At 41.0% G+C, this 16,967-nt stretch overlaps 2 protein-coding genes and 1 long non-coding RNA gene across 5 annotated transcripts in view; 2 read left to right on the top strand and 1 right to left on the bottom strand.

Annotated features, from left to right (window-relative positions):
* pde12 (phosphodiesterase 12) overlaps nucleotides 1–16,967 on the top strand; it is a 99,738-nt gene that overhangs the window by 57,680 nt on the left and 25,091 nt on the right. The gene's annotated exons all lie outside the window — the stretch shown is intronic.
* LOC138764148 (uncharacterized) lies at nucleotides 1,473–11,715 on the top strand. Its single transcript, XR_011358003.1, has 2 exons — nucleotides 1,473–3,259; nucleotides 11,343–11,715. It is a non-coding gene; the product is annotated as an uncharacterized lncRNA (long non-coding RNA).
* Nucleotides 3,478–16,967, bottom strand: part of dennd6aa (DENN/MADD domain containing 6Aa) — a 103,046-nt gene continuing 89,556 nt past the window's right edge. For both annotated transcript variants that reach the window (XM_069939615.1, XM_069939616.1), the window contains exons 18-20: nucleotides 7,068–7,170; nucleotides 5,626–5,700; nucleotides 3,478–4,243 (exon numbers count right to left, since the gene is read on the bottom strand). In XM_069939615.1, the coding sequence (XP_069795716.1) occupies nucleotides 4,112–4,243; nucleotides 5,626–5,700; nucleotides 7,068–7,170 (310 nt within the window). In that variant the 3' untranslated portion in view covers nucleotides 3,478–4,111. The remainder of the gene's footprint in view (nucleotides 4,244–5,625; nucleotides 5,701–7,067; nucleotides 7,171–16,967) is intronic.

Raw genomic sequence — 16,967 nt, 5'->3', positions numbered from 1 at the left:
TCCTTTTTTTTATTTCCACATTAGTTGTTTTGCCTCGGCTATATTACTACCATTACGAGTTCTTCCTCCTGCTCCATGTAATTGTAATTGAAACAGTTCTAGTAAGCTAGACATGGATGGGACAGGTCCCTTTTCTGATATATCATTACCTTTTTAAACTCTATTACAAATATACCCGGCCAGCCTTTTTCTGGCCTCCTGCTCAATTCCTACACTTTTTTTTGTGATGTCCCACTCGCTGTCCAATTTAAATTTCTACCCTTAAGCTTTACCATACTTCAGATACAAATAACACATTGGCTGTCCCAGGGTCCCCACATCACTCATTTCCAACATTTTACCCAAAGGAATGTTTACTCCCGATTTATCACACGCTTGTCCCATGTTGTCCTTTTGTTCCTCTGTGCCCACTTCAGGGTCCTAACTTTCGCATGGGGGATTTCCCCTTTCAACAACCAGTCTAAAACTGGGCATCAGAATGAGGACATGTTGAACAGCACTTTTATTTCCTTCCCTTTGGTGAAACCTCAAACCCTTATTTTTCTCTTCCCATGGGCGAATCCTCGAGCCCTACCATCTCTGGGCAAATCTTCGAACCCTACTTTCTGTGTTCTTGGGATGCAACACTCTTGCTTTGCCTGCCGCCTGTCAGTTCGTCTGGACTCCATCAGAGTTATGCTATAGGGAGGGAGGGATCAGTTGATCTAACACCTTAAGAGAAGAACCGGGAAAGTGTTCAGTGGGTCTGTTCTTTAGTCTCAGCTGGTCACTGACACTATCCAGTAAGCTTTCCTCAATCTCGTACTCCTGGCTGGCTCACCAAATGTTGTATTGAAACTGGCTGCTTCCCATTGCAAAGAACAACATCCAGAACACAACTGGTTTCAGCCTTGAAAGCAGTATCTGGGGGTTTCCTGCTAAACAAAGGGATGCATCAACTTTTATACACTCGAGTAAACAAGGTGGAGCAAAAGATTACATCATTATTCTTTTTTTTTCTTTGGCTTGGCTTCGCGGACGAAGATTTATGGAGGGGGTAAATGTCCACGTCAGCTGCAGGCTCGTTTGTGGCTGACAAGTCCGATGCGGGACAGGCAGACACGGTTGCAGCGGTTGCAGGGGAAAATTGGTTGGTTGGGGTTGGGTGTTGGGTTTTTCCTCCTTTGCCTTTTGTCAGTGAGGTGGGCTCTGCGGTCTTCTTCAAAGGAGGTTGCTGCCCGCCGAACTGTGAGGCGCCAAGATGCACGGTTTGAGGCGATATCAGCCCACTGGCGGTGGTCAATGTGGCAGGCACCAAGAGATTTCTTTAGGCAGTCCTTGTACCTTATCTTTGGTGCACCTCTGTCACGGTGGCCAGTGGAGAGCTCGCCATATAACACGATCTTGGGAAGGCGATGGTCCTCCATTCTGGAGACGTGACCCACCCAGCGCAGCTGGATCTTCAGCAGCGTGGACTCGATGCTGTCGACCTCTGCTATCTCGAGTACTTCGACGTTAGGGATGAAAGCGCTCCAATGAATGTTGAGGATGGAGCGGAGACAACGCTGGTGGAAGCGTTCTAGGAGCCGTAGGTGATGCCGGTAGAGGACCCATGATTCGGAGCCGAACAGGAGTGTGGGTATTCTACATTTCAGGTAACACCCCTTGTTGCCCCCTTCTCTATATCCATGAATCAAGGTTGAATGATATATTGTTTCAGAACATGGAGCAAAAACACACATCCCTTATCTTCATTTCCTGCATTCCAAAGCCATCTGCTGGCACCTCGCAATAGTCATACCAGTCTGTAACACATTCCAGGTGCACCCCCCCCACCTTAATCTTTCAAGTATCCAGTTTCCATTTTGTGTTTTAATTCACTTTAATACTAGAGTGCTGGATGCCACGTTTTGGGATCACGGTGGAGAACTGTGGTACTATAATAGCTGGGAATCCGACCAGGATTCTGGCAAACTCGTTGCCCCATAAGGTGGAGGGGCTGGGAACTTGGCCTCTCAAAGGGTGAAGGTCCTGGAATTATTATGCACCAAGTAGGGGCTGAGACATATCAGCTAAAGTGAAGAACCAGATAAAACAGCAGGAGCTGAATTTGAGTGGGATGCACCCCATCCGTGCATTTGGCGGCAGTGAGGCACGGTCCTGATATCCCTGCGCAGGTGTCTCAGTTTGAGAGGGGGAAGACGCTGACCTCCACCTCTGTCCACAAGTAAACACCGCCCTGAGTGCCGGTCCCATAAATAAAGGAGGCCGTCTTGGTGGCTGACTGTTGTGGCCCTCAGTGACCACCAACCCTGGTGTTTACTAGATGGAAGCAAGGCGGACAGTAGCAGCGGACTCCAGAACCCCATTTCTGATGGTAGAAGCATCACTGCTCCAAGTTTGAGTCTCCAGGTGCTGTGGCTGTCACTGGCCTCCACAGTGGATGGGGAGAGAAATGAGTTGCTGGGTGTGACGCAGCAACTAGGTCAACGGACATCACACCAAATTGCATGGTGTGCCACAGGACATCTGCACGGACTGCTAACCGTCGTCCATGAGGAGTAGGAGGATGTCTTCTGGCATCTGTTTGAGAAATGTCTGCTCAACAGTAAGCAGGGCCTGTGGCTGTCCAATAACACCAGCATATCGTTCATAAGGGAGGATGGTGTGCGGTCACCTAGGTTGTCTATGTAGAGCAGCCATACTGCTCGTTCACAGCCAGAAAGGTCGAATGTGCAGTTAAGGAGCACCTTAATTGCCTCTTACCTGTCGGCAGCTGGCAGTTGATACAAGAAGTCAATAATTCATTTGGCAATTTCCTGGTCTAATGAACTGACCATGTAGTAATATTTTTTTGAAGTCTGTGGTGATCTGCCTGGCCTGAAATTTGGCATCAGCCTGTTTGAATCAGACTAGTGGTTGTGAGGTCTAACGGTCAGCAGCTTCAGCAAGACTGCATTCTGTGCGCTCGTGTCTTTCATCAGTGGGTCCAAAATGGACTGTCGAGGTCACCACTGTGGTCTGTGTGCTATGCAGTGAGCGTAAGAAAAAAAAACAAAGAAGCCGTGAGTGAGCTGAACCAACCAACTGACTTTACTGGAACTCTCCGAGAGCACGACTCCCATGATCCTTCCCCCCCCCCCCCCCCTTCCCCTAGGACCATTGTGATGTCAGCCCAGTGCAAGCCTACACCTCTGTGACCCCGTTCGCTTGCGGATCAGTGCAGCCTGCTACACTGTGTTACTTCAGAGAACATTTACTTTTACAATTTTAAACAAAGGTATTTTTCCCTATTATTTTATTCTTATGTATTTATTTTTAAAATTTATTTTCCAAGATTTTTTTGCTGGTTGCTTGAGGCCACCATTTGCATGAATTCTAGACACAAGGTGTTTTACTGTAATGTACATCATTAAAATATTTAAGATTCTCAAAATTGACATAATGGGCTTGCAAACCCAGGCTTAAATTTTACCTCAAGAAAACAAACAAAATGTATTAAAATAGTGCAAAGTTTATTAGAAATTCTGTCAGGTTGACTTGGTGCTTTGGTAAAACAAAGCTTGGCCAAAGAATGCTTGTGAATATTCTAATTTCATTCTTAAAAGTTAAACTTCATTTAAATACAAATAGTCATTTTTCAACAAATTAGTTCAGTATTATTAATTTGTATGAGAATAAACCTTTATATAAAAGTGTAAGCAAACTAAAATATGCATTTCCAGATTACCAGCAATTGGTCTTTGCACAGCTTCTATACGAATACATAATTTGCATTACAAACATTGATTACAAAACTACCTCTCTTGTTTTGCACTGGTAGTACATTACAAACACCAAGCTTGCCGGTATTTGGCACCATACTGTGAAACTTGATTTGTAAAATAATCAGTTATTTCATACACAAACATACTCAGTTTAAACAGTGATTTGATAGTTTGTCCTACTTCTTTGTCATTCCATGCAATCATACTAGTACTGATGAATCTTCTGGAAAGGTTACGTAATAGTTCACAGTCTTTCCATTTTACAATATATTGCTGTTTATTTTTCTTCCACTGTTCTTTTTTTCCAGTACTGTTCTGGAATGTGTTATGTTAGTGAAATACCTTCAAGACAAACAGTACAAAGATCACGTGGTGCTGTTTTTTAGTAGGATGCCTTGCAGGTCTTCTGGCAATGAGAAAATTATTGCTTCAATGTGCATTTTCAATTTCTTCAATGTGTCTTTTTTTACAGGAAGGCAATGTTGTTTGGCCTGGAGCTTAAAATATACATGAAAATCTCATTATTTTACAAACATATAGCAGACATATTGTATACAAAGCAATAAACCAAAGAATATTTCATGGGAGCAATTAATTTCCTGTTACATGGTGTTTTACACTGTTCCATCTTAATCCACAAGCATTTAATGTGTAATTCAGCTCTTCCTGATTTAATTTCCAAATAGAGCTTTGTATTTTGTAATCCAACTGAAAAAAAAGTGTGGCTCAGAAGCTGATTTGTATAGAAAGTTCTTCATGGGTGGGAAAGAAAATCACGGATTTAAAGAAAATAATTGACAGGAAATGTGAAAAATCTAGCATTTGTTTTCCTTTCTGAACAGTCTTTCACAAGCAGCGGAGAGAAATTTTCTTCTTACTGGTTAAATCATCCTGGTGAAGGTACTGCCACAACAGAACAGATTTGTGGTTTCAGGATTTAGAATCAATGACAATGAGACGGACCACTATATTTACAGACTGGGGCAATGCACAACCAGAGGAGAACCTTCACACTTAATTATAAATGGATATAGTTAGCCCAATGTATAACTGCAGTAAATTTTGTAATCGTACAACCTGCGGGGATGTATACCGGAGTTAGAGGGAATGAAATTTTAGGATGGTGTGCCAATTAAGTGGTAGATGGTAGTGTTCATTTTCAGATAAAAGACATTTATCAAAACTAAGTAAAGAGAAAAACAAAAACGACCTATATTGCAGATATTTTTTTAAAAATTTCATTAGATTATTGATATCAACCTATTGATATAGGTATATTGGCCTCTGTAGACCATTTAATGTGGAGGGGAATGATAGAATCTGAGGGGACTTGATAGAAATGTGTGTAGAATTAAATAGGATTAGCATAATGGAAGCTTACTAGTCAGCACAGACTCAATAGGTTGAAAGGCATATTTCAGAGCTCTCTTTCATTGACTTATAAAGAACTGTCCGCCTTCAGTGATGAACACAATTAAATGTAAAATTCAGTGTCCTGTGAAGTAAATGGATGTCAATTGCCATCTATTTGTAGAAATTGGTGGAAACCTACACAATACCATGGACATGGAAAAAGATTATGTTTAATTGACCAAGTGCCATAGAGCAGTAGATAAAGCGATTGATCAGTAACAAGCAGATTATTTTGAGTTTCAAAATCATTTTACTGCCAGCATTTATGATGAGTTTAATAGCTTGAGTCTGCACTTTTCAGACCATTTTTTTTAAGCAGATTGAGTATTTCCCCATTTTTTTTGCCTGATATTATTTATCACTATAAATATTCATTCTTTTATCAGCGTCTCATGGTTTTAAATAGTTTAAAGTAAAATTATACAATATTACGCTTTAATGTACATTTTGCTGATTTTTTTCTTACCAATTTCTCTTTCAGTTTTAGTACTAAATCCACCACCTCAACTTCTGTGTGCTTCTGAATCCAAATCAGTAAATCCTAAGAAACAGGTCATATTCAAATTAATCAGTAAATCCTCATAAGAAACGGGTCATATTCAGTCTAATCTCCACAGGTGGTTTAATGATTTTCATGGACTGTCTCGACACAAGTAATCATGAGAGAAAATCAGGAGGCGTGAGGAATTCCTGCTGATACTTTATGATCAGCTCAACATTTTCAAATGGTCAGTCATATTCTCAACTGTAGACTCCTCTTTCCTGACAAAGAATATTTAGCCAACTGTTCTATCATTCCTGAGTTTACCTCTCCCACCTTTCTTAAATAAAGGAACAACACAAAAATACTGGAGGAACTCACCAGGTCTGGCAGCATCCACAGGAGGTAAAGATAGACCATATTTTCACTCATATAATGCACAGAACATCTTAAACTATGTAAAAAATATTCTCGTCTAGCACGCACAGGTGTAGTATTCTAAATTCCAACTCACAAGAACAATTTGCTATTACTTGGAACAGGAGACCATACACATTCCATAGTCTCACTATCTGCTACAGTCAATTTCCTGCGATTTACAATTTATTCAATTTCCCCCAGAGGTGTCAATTGCCCAATATATAGATGATATCCTCCTGCAAGGTCAATCTGAGACCACTGTCTTAGAGGCACTTGATATGTTAATCTCCCTCAGGGGACAGGTCTGGGCAATTAACATTGATAAGGTGTAGTGCCCTAGCCAGAAAATTGTGTTTCTTGGAAAACCATGGCACTCAGGCCAAAGAGATAATCTCAAGACTGAAAATTCAAAATCTTGAATGTTGTATGTGTGTGTATATTTTCCCACTTTTGTCTGTAAATTAAACGCCGCTATTACTTTCCCACACTCACTATGAATTGTGTGCATTGTTTATTGTCGATGCGACTTTCCCACACCTGCTATAAGTTGTGTGTGTTGTTTTATTGCTGCTAATACTTTCCCATGCTTGCTAATAAACTGTGTGTGTTATCCCCATCACCATTTTCCCCTCCACACCTGTCTTTTGTAAATAAAATCATTTATTACAAAACTGTTTTTTTTCCCCAATTGAACTGATTAAAAAATTAATTTTAATTTAGAACCAGTTGCTGCTAAATTAAGTTCAATTTTATATTAAAGATGCAAAATAAAAAAAAAATTCTTGTATGGCACTTTAATGCACTGTGGGTTACCCGGTTTGTAAACAACACATATAATGTGCATGAAATAAAGGAATAGGGCAAGATGGCATTCCAGATGAGATCTACAAAGTCTAAGACCAAATGCATTACAGGTGTTCCAAGACATCTGGATTACCAAGGAGATGCATTGTTACAAGGCACTAAACACTGATTCGATACAGTTTGTTCCCTTTAGTTGTACTTACTGCATCACACAAAGCCTCCAGGTGCAAAGCCTCCAATTTCTGAGTCATTTCCTTCCACCTTGATCTAAACCATCCATCAAAGTTTGGCGATTTCAGGAACTGCCTTAATGGAATGAGACATTTAAAAACACAAAAAGCATTGGATGGATATTGTTATACACGTTGGATATATTTCAATATTATTTTGTCAACCACAAACTTGACAGGAATATAACATTGTTGATTCTTGGTGAGCATGGTGTGCTGCAGCTGTATGGTGGTGCAATGTTTAGAAATAAAGAAACAGGAGTAAGGCTTTAGCTCTTGAACTCATCCTGTCCTTCAGTGAAGTCACAGAATACGATTGTGGTTGATTAGTAAAATCTCACTGTTCTTTCTTTGCCCCAAACTCTAATATTTCAAAGTTAACAATACATGTAACATCAGCTATGATCGGTGAGAGTTGAAACTTCTAACTCCCATTGCATGTAGCATTGTTCACATCTACATCCCTGATAAGCCTGGCTAAATTGTTTACGCTATATTTCCCAATATTAGACTCATTAACATAGTATCAATTTCTCTCTGCTTATCCTATATCGGGACCCCCTCATACTTGGGAAAACTGTGGTCAATTCACCCCACAACGCCAACAAATAGAATCCAAGTTCATGTAATCTCCTCATACTTCCACTCTTGGTGTCTTGGTATCATGTTGGTAAATCTCTGCTGCAAAGTGTACATCTTTCACAATTGGAAGGAATTACATTTTGCCCTTTTCGTAACCCAAAAAACATGCAGACCTCCATTATTGAAAATCATATGTCAGTTACGCTTATTCAATAAATCTACTGATACCTTTCGTTCAGAAGAGCAATGGCTCCCAAATTGGAAGAGTTATGGAAGAACATGGTTAGGGTACCCACAAAAAACATTCAAACTTGCTTCCTAGAAAACTCTTATGTTGAAAATATTGGAGGATTTAGTTCATTACCAATACTTTGTTTACATTGAAGTACTTGCATAATTCAATGGACATTACCTGGAATGTCCAGAATGCTGTTCCTCTATTGGAACAACTGACACAAAGTGATCATTAAACATCTGAAGAAGGGTTATTGAGTGCCACCTTAACAAATTTCTCTTTCCACAGTTACTGCTCGACTGCTTGCGTACTCCTGGAATTTCTGCTTTCTTTAATTTTTAAACTTGTCTTCCAATTCCTTGGTTATCAGTTTTCAAGAGGCACGTATCCCAAACAAAATTTTAAAATAGATTTGTGGATTTAAAAAAAAAACCCACAAATTTCACGTTTCCTTCTGAGTTCCAATTTCAGTAAAACTGTTAATTCAGCTTGGTCAGAACTTACGTGGTGTCAGTTTAGTTTGCCAGACTATTGAATGTTGTTTCTCTTAACACTCCAACAGACTTTTCAGATATTAAACAAATGACCGTTAAGAAGTAAAAATAGATGGGTTTAATTGTGGTTTATTATGGATCATAACATTAAATAAGATGCAAATTACCTACGGCTCCTAGAACGCTTCCACCAGCGTTGTCTCCGCTCCATCCTCAACATCCATTGGAGCGCTTACATCCCTAACGTCGAAGTACTCGAGATGGCAGAGGTCGACAGCATCGAGTCCACGCTGCTGAAGATCCAGCTGCGCTGGATGCGTCACGTCTCCAGAATGGAGGACCATGGCCTTCCCAAGATCGTGTTATATGGCGAGCTCTCCACTGGCCACCGTGACAGAGGTGCACCAAAGAAAAGGTACAAGGACTGCCTAAAGAAATCTCTTGGTGCCTGCCACATTGACCACCGCCAGTGGGCTGATATCGCCTCAAACCGTGCATCTTGGCGCCTCACAGTTTGGCGGGCAGCAACCTCCTTTGAAGAAGACCGCAGAGCCTACCTCACTGACAAAAGGCAAAGGAGGAAAAACCCAACACCCAACCCCAACCCACCAATTTTCCCCTGCAACCGCTGCAATCGTGTCTGCCTGTCCCGCATCGGACTTGTCAGCCACAAACGAGCCTGCAGCTGACGTGGACTTTTTACCCCCTCCATAAATCTTCGTCCGCGAAGCCAAGCCAAAGAAATTATGGATCATATCATTAAATAAGATGCAAATTACCTTTTGTTTTGTACAAAGGGATTATATCTTTATTCTATCCAAGATCAATTTAGGATATATTACGAGGAATGGATTAATTGTTAATTATCACAATTATAGAATTCAATGTCTTGACATAAGTTATTTAAACATTATGGGTAGGCTTTTGATTTATAATATGTGATATGTGTAAGATATGATCCATTATGTTATGACCAGACAACTATGTATATAGGAGTTATATATTAAGCTCAATAAAAATATTTTAAAAAAGAAAGACATAAAATATGGAAATGTTTCATGCAGAACAGTCAACAATTATGGATATTGATTCTTTAGAATTTTCGTGTTCTTGAATTATTCATGCAAAATCCCCTTCCTGAACTAGAACTTCATATCTTAAACACATAGAGCTCGAAAAAATTATTTAAAAAATATAAATTTAGACATACAGCCCTTTTGGCCCACGAGCCTGCGCAGCCCAATTGACTTGCAACCCACAGTTCACTTTGAAGGGTGGGAGGAAACAGGAGCCCCCAGGGAAAACCCACACAGACATAGGGAGAACAATCCTGGCTCAATCGGGATTGTAACACTGTTGGCCAACCACTATATACTAATGGTACTGCCTAAAACTAATGGGGTACTGGGGTTTAGGTGATGTGTTAAAAAAAATTCAGATGAATTAATTTCTGGAAACATGATCCAAATTATACATTCAGTGGGAGAAAGGAGCTATGGGAGGAACTGGATGCAAAATAAAGAGATGACGAAGGTTTAATCTATTTAATCTGGAGTCACTTTACTAAATACAAATCTTCTTTCCACATTAGAGAACCATCAACATTCAAAATTAGAAGTGTAAGTATATTTACATTAGGTATTAACAGTTTAAGTAATTGGAGTAGACTACAAACAACAAATATTCAGCTTCAACACAAAATCAAATCTGGCATGAGAACTAAATTATGCTACAAAGAAAAAGCAGGAGGAAATGTTAGCAAAGGAAAAAATGGGACAGAAGAAAAATTGTCCAAGACGATCAAAACCTTTGTACAATTTCATGGATTATATTTTAACATTTGGTCACAATTTTAAATAGATCTCAACTCAGTCATTTTCTTTGGACATTTTAAGAAGAAAAATAGAAACATGGTAGGACCATGTGGGTCTTTGCCCATTTACATGATTCCCTCATCTCCAGTTCAGAGGTCCTGGCAACTGTGAAGAATATGTAGTTCAAGTTCCCTGTGCTAAATACACTTGGTTTGGACCTTATAAACCACATCTATTCCATCATTTTCTTTTGAAGTGCTAAATTCTATTCCTACTGTGTAAGAGTACATGATTAGTGAAGCACAGGTTCAACACCACTTATTGGCTATTTAATTTTAAAAGGTTGAACTTTCCCCACAGTACTTTACTCTCCATTGTTCATGTGGTTTAAAAAGGTTAGTTCCATATACCTGCCTAATGTTCTCATAAAAGATCCTATTGTACACTCCCTGGTCCAACTTCTCCAGGGTCAGCGCCAAGGTGGGGTGGGGGGAATTCATGGACATTGCCCCCCTCAAACAAGGCATTGTGACCCCCCCCACACGCTCGTGGCTATCGCTCCCCCTAAAATGAGGTATTGTAACCCCCTGTGACCCCAGACCACCATCAGACCCATTTGCATCCACTAACTATGGTCATATCCACCCCTGCCACTAGCGTGTCAAGCATCACTAGTGTCCAGCTTGATACACACTAGTGACACTACACATAATATAAGCAGCGCGCTCATTTGCTACATCTCAGGGATGGAGGATGTCCATGTTTGGTAATTAGGCACCACCTCCCTTCCCCCACTGAGCAAGTTTTTGAGTGTTAGACCATGTCGCCGTTACCCTAATGCCCCCACTATGACTTGTTCTGGTGCCAACCCTGCACTTGTCCCTGGTAGATCATTCCCCCCTCAACAACAAGTACTGGTATCCGCTTCTTAAAGTCCAATCGCATATACGTTCGTCATCCGTGGTTCCATAAGGTTATAACAGAGTTCAGAAATCCCGATCGGAGAACGGGACATAACTGGACGTACACAACGTGTGCATCTCATGTCTTATGTATACAAAGGTTTATGCATGGAGGTACTGACTGTACTTTCTATCATTGCTCCCAAATGCTGCAAAACCAGTGATGGCAGCAGCAGGAGGCAAAGGAGAAGTATCAGTTTGGAAGTGAAACAAACAAAAGGTTATTAAACAACATAAAGGCGGGAAAACAGTGAACGCTATTGCTCACGATTTAGGCATGTCTCACTCAACAATATTGACAGTCCTCAAAGACAAAGAAAAAAATTCTCCAAGCTGTTAAAGGATCAGGTCCACCGAAACCTACAAGGTTAACGAAAATGCAAGAGGGACCTACATCAGATATGGAGAAATTGCAAATGACGTGGATTGAGAACCAAACACAAACGTGAGTCCCTCTCAGCACGTGGACAATCACTGCTAAGGCATGAAGCTTGTTCCAGATGCTTAAATAAAAAGCAGGACCAGACGATGAAATCGAGTTCAGTGCTCACTCTGGGTGGTTCAGGGGCTTCAAACAATGCTTTTCACTGCATAATGTGAGAGTGAGTGGTGGGTCTGCGAGTGGTGAGGCAGCAGAAGAATTTGTTGAAACCTTGGGTAAACTAATTGTCGAGGGAGGTTATTTGCCCCAGCAAATTTTTAATATGGATGAAACCTCCTTATTTTGGAAGTGAATGCCTGAAAGGATCTTTGGATGAAGAGAGCTGTTGTCGAAAGAACAACCTGAATGAACCTAGACGTAGATGATGAAGAACTCCTAGAGGTGGTTCCTGAGGAACTAACAAATGAAGTGTTGCTGGAGCTAGAGCAAGAGTGAATAGCTAAAGAAGAGGCAAGGGGAAAGGAAACTGCAGAAGGAGAAGAAGAACAGGTGCAGGAGGTTCACAGTTAAGGGGTTGGCCACATTCTTTACAGACCTTAACAGCTTTCTGAAAAGGGCTGACGAGATGGACCTAAACACTGAACGATTTTCATTGATAGAGAGTGTTATAGATAGAGAATTTAGGTTAAAAAGGGCTTAAGTTAAAATGTGATGATTAATCATAAAAGGGGAAGCCAGAATAGACAGGGAGCTTACCATAAAAGTTCAGCTAGACAATGTTATAACAAACAGAGATTTTCATGGTCACAGAGAGACATGTAGGAGCCAAAGATTGATAAAAAGAGTGAGAAACAGAATTTAGTGTGTGTAGAGTTCGTAGTGTACGTGACAAACATGATAATTACAAATGCAAGTGTACTTAGGATGATTTTGCAAAAACTAACCAATTAAAACAGTGTTAAAAAGAAGGGGAAGGACAAACAAAAAAAGGTATAAAAATCAATGCACTGTATGTATCGGGGCTTGACTTGGCGAGAAGCCAGTTGAGTCCAACTCTGCAGACTTGTAAATAAAGCTTGTCGTGTCATCAATTTTAAAGAGACTCGTGTGAGAATTTGTACTTCTGACAGAGAGGAAAGCTCAAACAGAGTTTGCTGCATAAAAAGACACTTATGAAGAAAAGAAAAAGCAAACGAGGCAAACAACACGGGACATATTCCTGAAGAAGGCAACCCCTCCCCAAGAGGAGCCTCAGCCAGGTCCTTCAGGCATCACAGAGTGACAGTTCATCATGGAGATTATTTGACCTGAAACTCCTCCAGTGGAACACTACGAAGGAGTTGAGGACAGTGACGTGGATGATCCTAATCCTCTTTGCTAAATGGTGTGTGATTTTGGCCAAGAAAGTGTTTACAAGGAAGTTTAAAAAGTGAAAAAAAATTAAACTTTAATTTAGCGCAAGTTCAGTATCCCAATGTCCACATCGGATAACGGCCAATTTCATAGAATGTTTCATGGACATTAAGCAGTGCATATCTGTACACCATTGTGCATACTGTTGGGGTGGCGGGGGTGGGGGAATGAACTACCAGGGACAAGTTGTAGTGATCAGATCTCTGGCACAGAGTCTGCCCCTTTGGCAAGAACGGAAGGGGGGTGAAGAGGAAAACTGTAGTCATTGGAGATTTCATAATTTGGCAAATATATGGGAGGTTCTGTGAACAAGATCGAGACTCCCAGATGGTATGCTGCCTCCCATTTTCCAGTGGCAGGGACATCTCAGATCGAGTCCACAGGACTCTGAAGTGAGAGGGTGAGCAGCTGGATGTTGGTACCAATGACAGATAGGAGTAGGGATGAGATCCAGAAGAGGGAATGAAGGGAGGTTGGAAGGAAGCTGAAAAGCAGGACCTCAAGGATTGTAATCTCAGGATTGCTGCCTGTGTTTCATGCCAGTGAGGATAGGAATAGTAAGTTGTGGCAGATGAATGCGTGGCTGAAGAGAGTTGTGCAGAGGGCAGGGGTTCAGATTTGTGGATCTTTGGTATCTCTTCTGCACAGAAAGTACAGGTTGTACCTGAACTGGAGAGGGACCAATATCTTGGAGGGGCAGGTTTGCTTGAGCTGTTGGAGAGAATTTAAACAATATTGGCAGAGGGATGGGAACCAAAATTTGATGGCAGAAGATAGAGCAGAAGGTGGAAAATGATGCAATGTGTTGTGGGTTTGTGAGGAAGAACAGGTAGGGGAGGAAGGATAAATGCAGTCAGTTGGGGGGTTTGAAATGTGTTCATTTCAATGCACGGGGTATTAGGAATAAAAGGAGGTGAACGGAGCGTGGATCAGTATGTGGATTTATGATGTTGTGGCCATTACATAGACTTGGCTGGCAGAAGAACAGGATTGGCTGATGGAGGTACTGGGGTTTAGGTGTTTTAAAAGGAACAGGATGGGAGGTCAGAGGGTGGGGGTGGTCAGGGATAGTATCATTGCTGCAGAAAGAGAGGACATTGTGGAGGGATTGTCTATTGAGTCCATATGGTCAGAAATAGAACAGGAGCAATCACTGTGCAGTCAAAGTCCACAAGTCCGAAAGCCAGAAATACAGACCACCTGAGAATCCAGACTTTTAAATTTAGTGGGCTTTTGCTTTTTTGATAATATTTTATTTATTATTTGAATATATTTAACAATCAGCAATCGTACCGAACACAAAACATCAAGAGAACCTCTCCCTCCACCCCTCCCCTCTATACAAGTCATTTTAAACAGAGAAAGAACGAAGAAACAAAAAAAAGAGCATCCCATTGTCAGTGCGTATAGTAAAATATATGGAGACACAATAATACCACAGTGTTAACATTTTTAGAGGTCTACTGGCTAGCCACTAGATATAACCCTACATTGGTGCCAGTGAGGTACCCATATAGTAAATAAGGTTGCCATATTTCTTATCACAAAGAAATACATTTGTATCCTGCATTTTTCTTTAACAATGTTCAGTTTTAAACAATTTTAAGCCTTAAAATTTTTTTCACTACAAAAAATGTGTATGTTTACATTTTTGTCCAATGTTGACTTTATTTTTCTTTAAAACTGCTCATTTTGATAAATGAAGCATGCTGTATTTGCTAATGAATAAACTATCAACATTTACCTGTTTATCTCTTGCTTATTCCTCCTTAGATTTAAATTTTAAAAGTACTGCCTGAGAATCTAGAAAATTCAAAAGTCTGTACAATCCCAATCTCCGAGGAGTCCAGATTGTAGGACTTTTACTGTATTGGGAGAAGTCTATAGGCCCACTAGAGATCCTGGAATGGTGTAGAAATAACAGGGTTGTTGTTATGGGAGACTTCAACTTCCCAAATATTGACTGGCACCTCCTGACTTCAAGAGGGATTGATAGGGCAGAATTTGTCAGGTGTGTCCAGAAGGATTCCTGATATAGAGCAGAGGACATACGGGATCTTGTAATGGGTAATGAACCTGGACAGACCACTGTGTCGGGGAGCATTCTGGTGTAGGCGACCACAACTCCCTGAGCTTTAGCGTAACTCTGGACAAGGACAAAAGCAGACAAAATAGTTGTGTTGAATTGGGGAAAAGTACAACATTGGAAACAAATGTTCTCAGGAGAAAGCACAGAAGTAATGTGGAGGATGTTTAGGGACTACTGTGCAGGGTTTTGGATAGAGACAGGGAAAAGATGGTAGGAAAAGGGAATAGTGGTTGACAAAACAGTTGAAGCAGCTAGTTAAGTGGAAGAAAGAAGGGTACATTGAATTTAGGAAGCAAAAAACAGGAAGGGCTCATGAGAATTCTATGGTAGCCAGGAAGAAAATTAAGAAAGGACTTGGGGCAACTAGAAGGGACATGAGAAGGCCTTGGCAAGTAGGGTTAAGGAAAACCTTAAGGCATTCTATGAAGCACAGAGGTTAATGAGAGTGAAGGTAGGGGTGCTTAAGGATAAAGAAGGCAACATGTGCCTGAGGGCAGAGCAGATTTGGCGGGGGCGGGGGGTGGGTGTAAGGTTCTGAATGAATATCTGGCTTCAGTCCTCACCAGAGAATAGGACCTTTACAAGGCGAGGCCAGAATAGAACAAGTGTATGTGCTGGACCGTGCTGACATTAAGAAAGAGGAAGTGCTGGATCTTCTTAAAAACATTAGGATTGATAAATCCCTGGGACCAGATGAGATATACCCCAGGATGCATTGGGAAGGGAGAGAAGAGCTTGCTGGGGCATTGGCAATGATCTATACATCCTCCTTGGCCACAGCAGAGGTGCTGGATGATTGGAGAATGACAAATGTGGTCCCTTGTTTAAAAAAGGTAATAGGGAGAATCCTGAGAATTATAGACCAGTGAGTCTTACATCACTGGTGGGCAAACTATTGGAGAGGATTCTTAAGGACAGGATTTACAAGCATTTAGAGAAATACAGTCTTCTCAGGGATATCATGGCTTTGTGAGGGGAAGGTTGTGGCTCATTAGTCTAATTGAGTTTTTTGAGGAGGTAACTAAAGAAATTGATGAAGATAGGCTGGTAGGTGTGGTGTATATGGATTTTATCAAGGCATCTGACAAGGTCCCTCATAGGAGATTCCTTCACAAAGTCATGAGGTATGGGATTCACAGAACCTTGACTGTGGATTCAGAATTAGTTTGCCTAGAGAAAGCAGAGAGTGGTAGTGGATGGGAAGTATTCTGCCTGGTGGTCAGTGACTAATGGAGTTCTGCAGGGATCTGTCCAGGAATCCTACTCTGTGATTTTTATAAATGACCTGGACAAATAAGTAGAGGGATAGGTCCGTGAGTTTTTGGATTATACAAAGGTTGGAGGTGTTGTGGATAGTACTCTGTCACAGGTTATAACATGATATAGACAGAATGCAGGGTTGGGCAGAAAAGTGGCAGAGTTCAATCTGGACAAGTGTAAGGCGTTGCAATTTGGTAGGTCAAACTTGAGGGCAAAGTACTTGGTTAATGGTAAGATATTTAACAGTGTGGAAGTACAGGGGGACCTTGGGGTCCAAATCCATAGATCTCTCAAGGTGGCCGCATGGGTTGATAGGATAGTTAAGAAGGCCTATGGTATGCTGGGCTTCATTAGTCAAGAGATTGAGTTCAGGAGTCATGAGGTAATGACTTTAGAAATATCTGCTGTGATGACACTTAGCATATTGTGTTCAGTTCTAGTCACCTCATTATAGGAAGGATGTGGAAGCATTGGAGAGGGTGCAGAGGAGATTTACCAGCATTTACCATGACTGGAAAATGTGTCTTATGAGGCAAGATTAGCAGAACTAGGGCTTTCTAGTTCTGCTAGAAATGATGAAGGATGAGAGGTGACTTAATAGAGGTTGACAAGATTATGGGAGGCATAGATAAGGTAGACAGT

This window comes from Narcine bancroftii, chromosome 5 (genome assembly GCF_036971445.1).
Source record: "Narcine bancroftii isolate sNarBan1 chromosome 5, sNarBan1.hap1, whole genome shotgun sequence".
In the NCBI taxonomy this organism is placed as follows: Eukaryota; Metazoa; Chordata; class Chondrichthyes; order Torpediniformes; family Narcinidae; genus Narcine; species Narcine bancroftii.
This window is presented reverse-complemented; position numbering and strand designations above follow the sequence as displayed.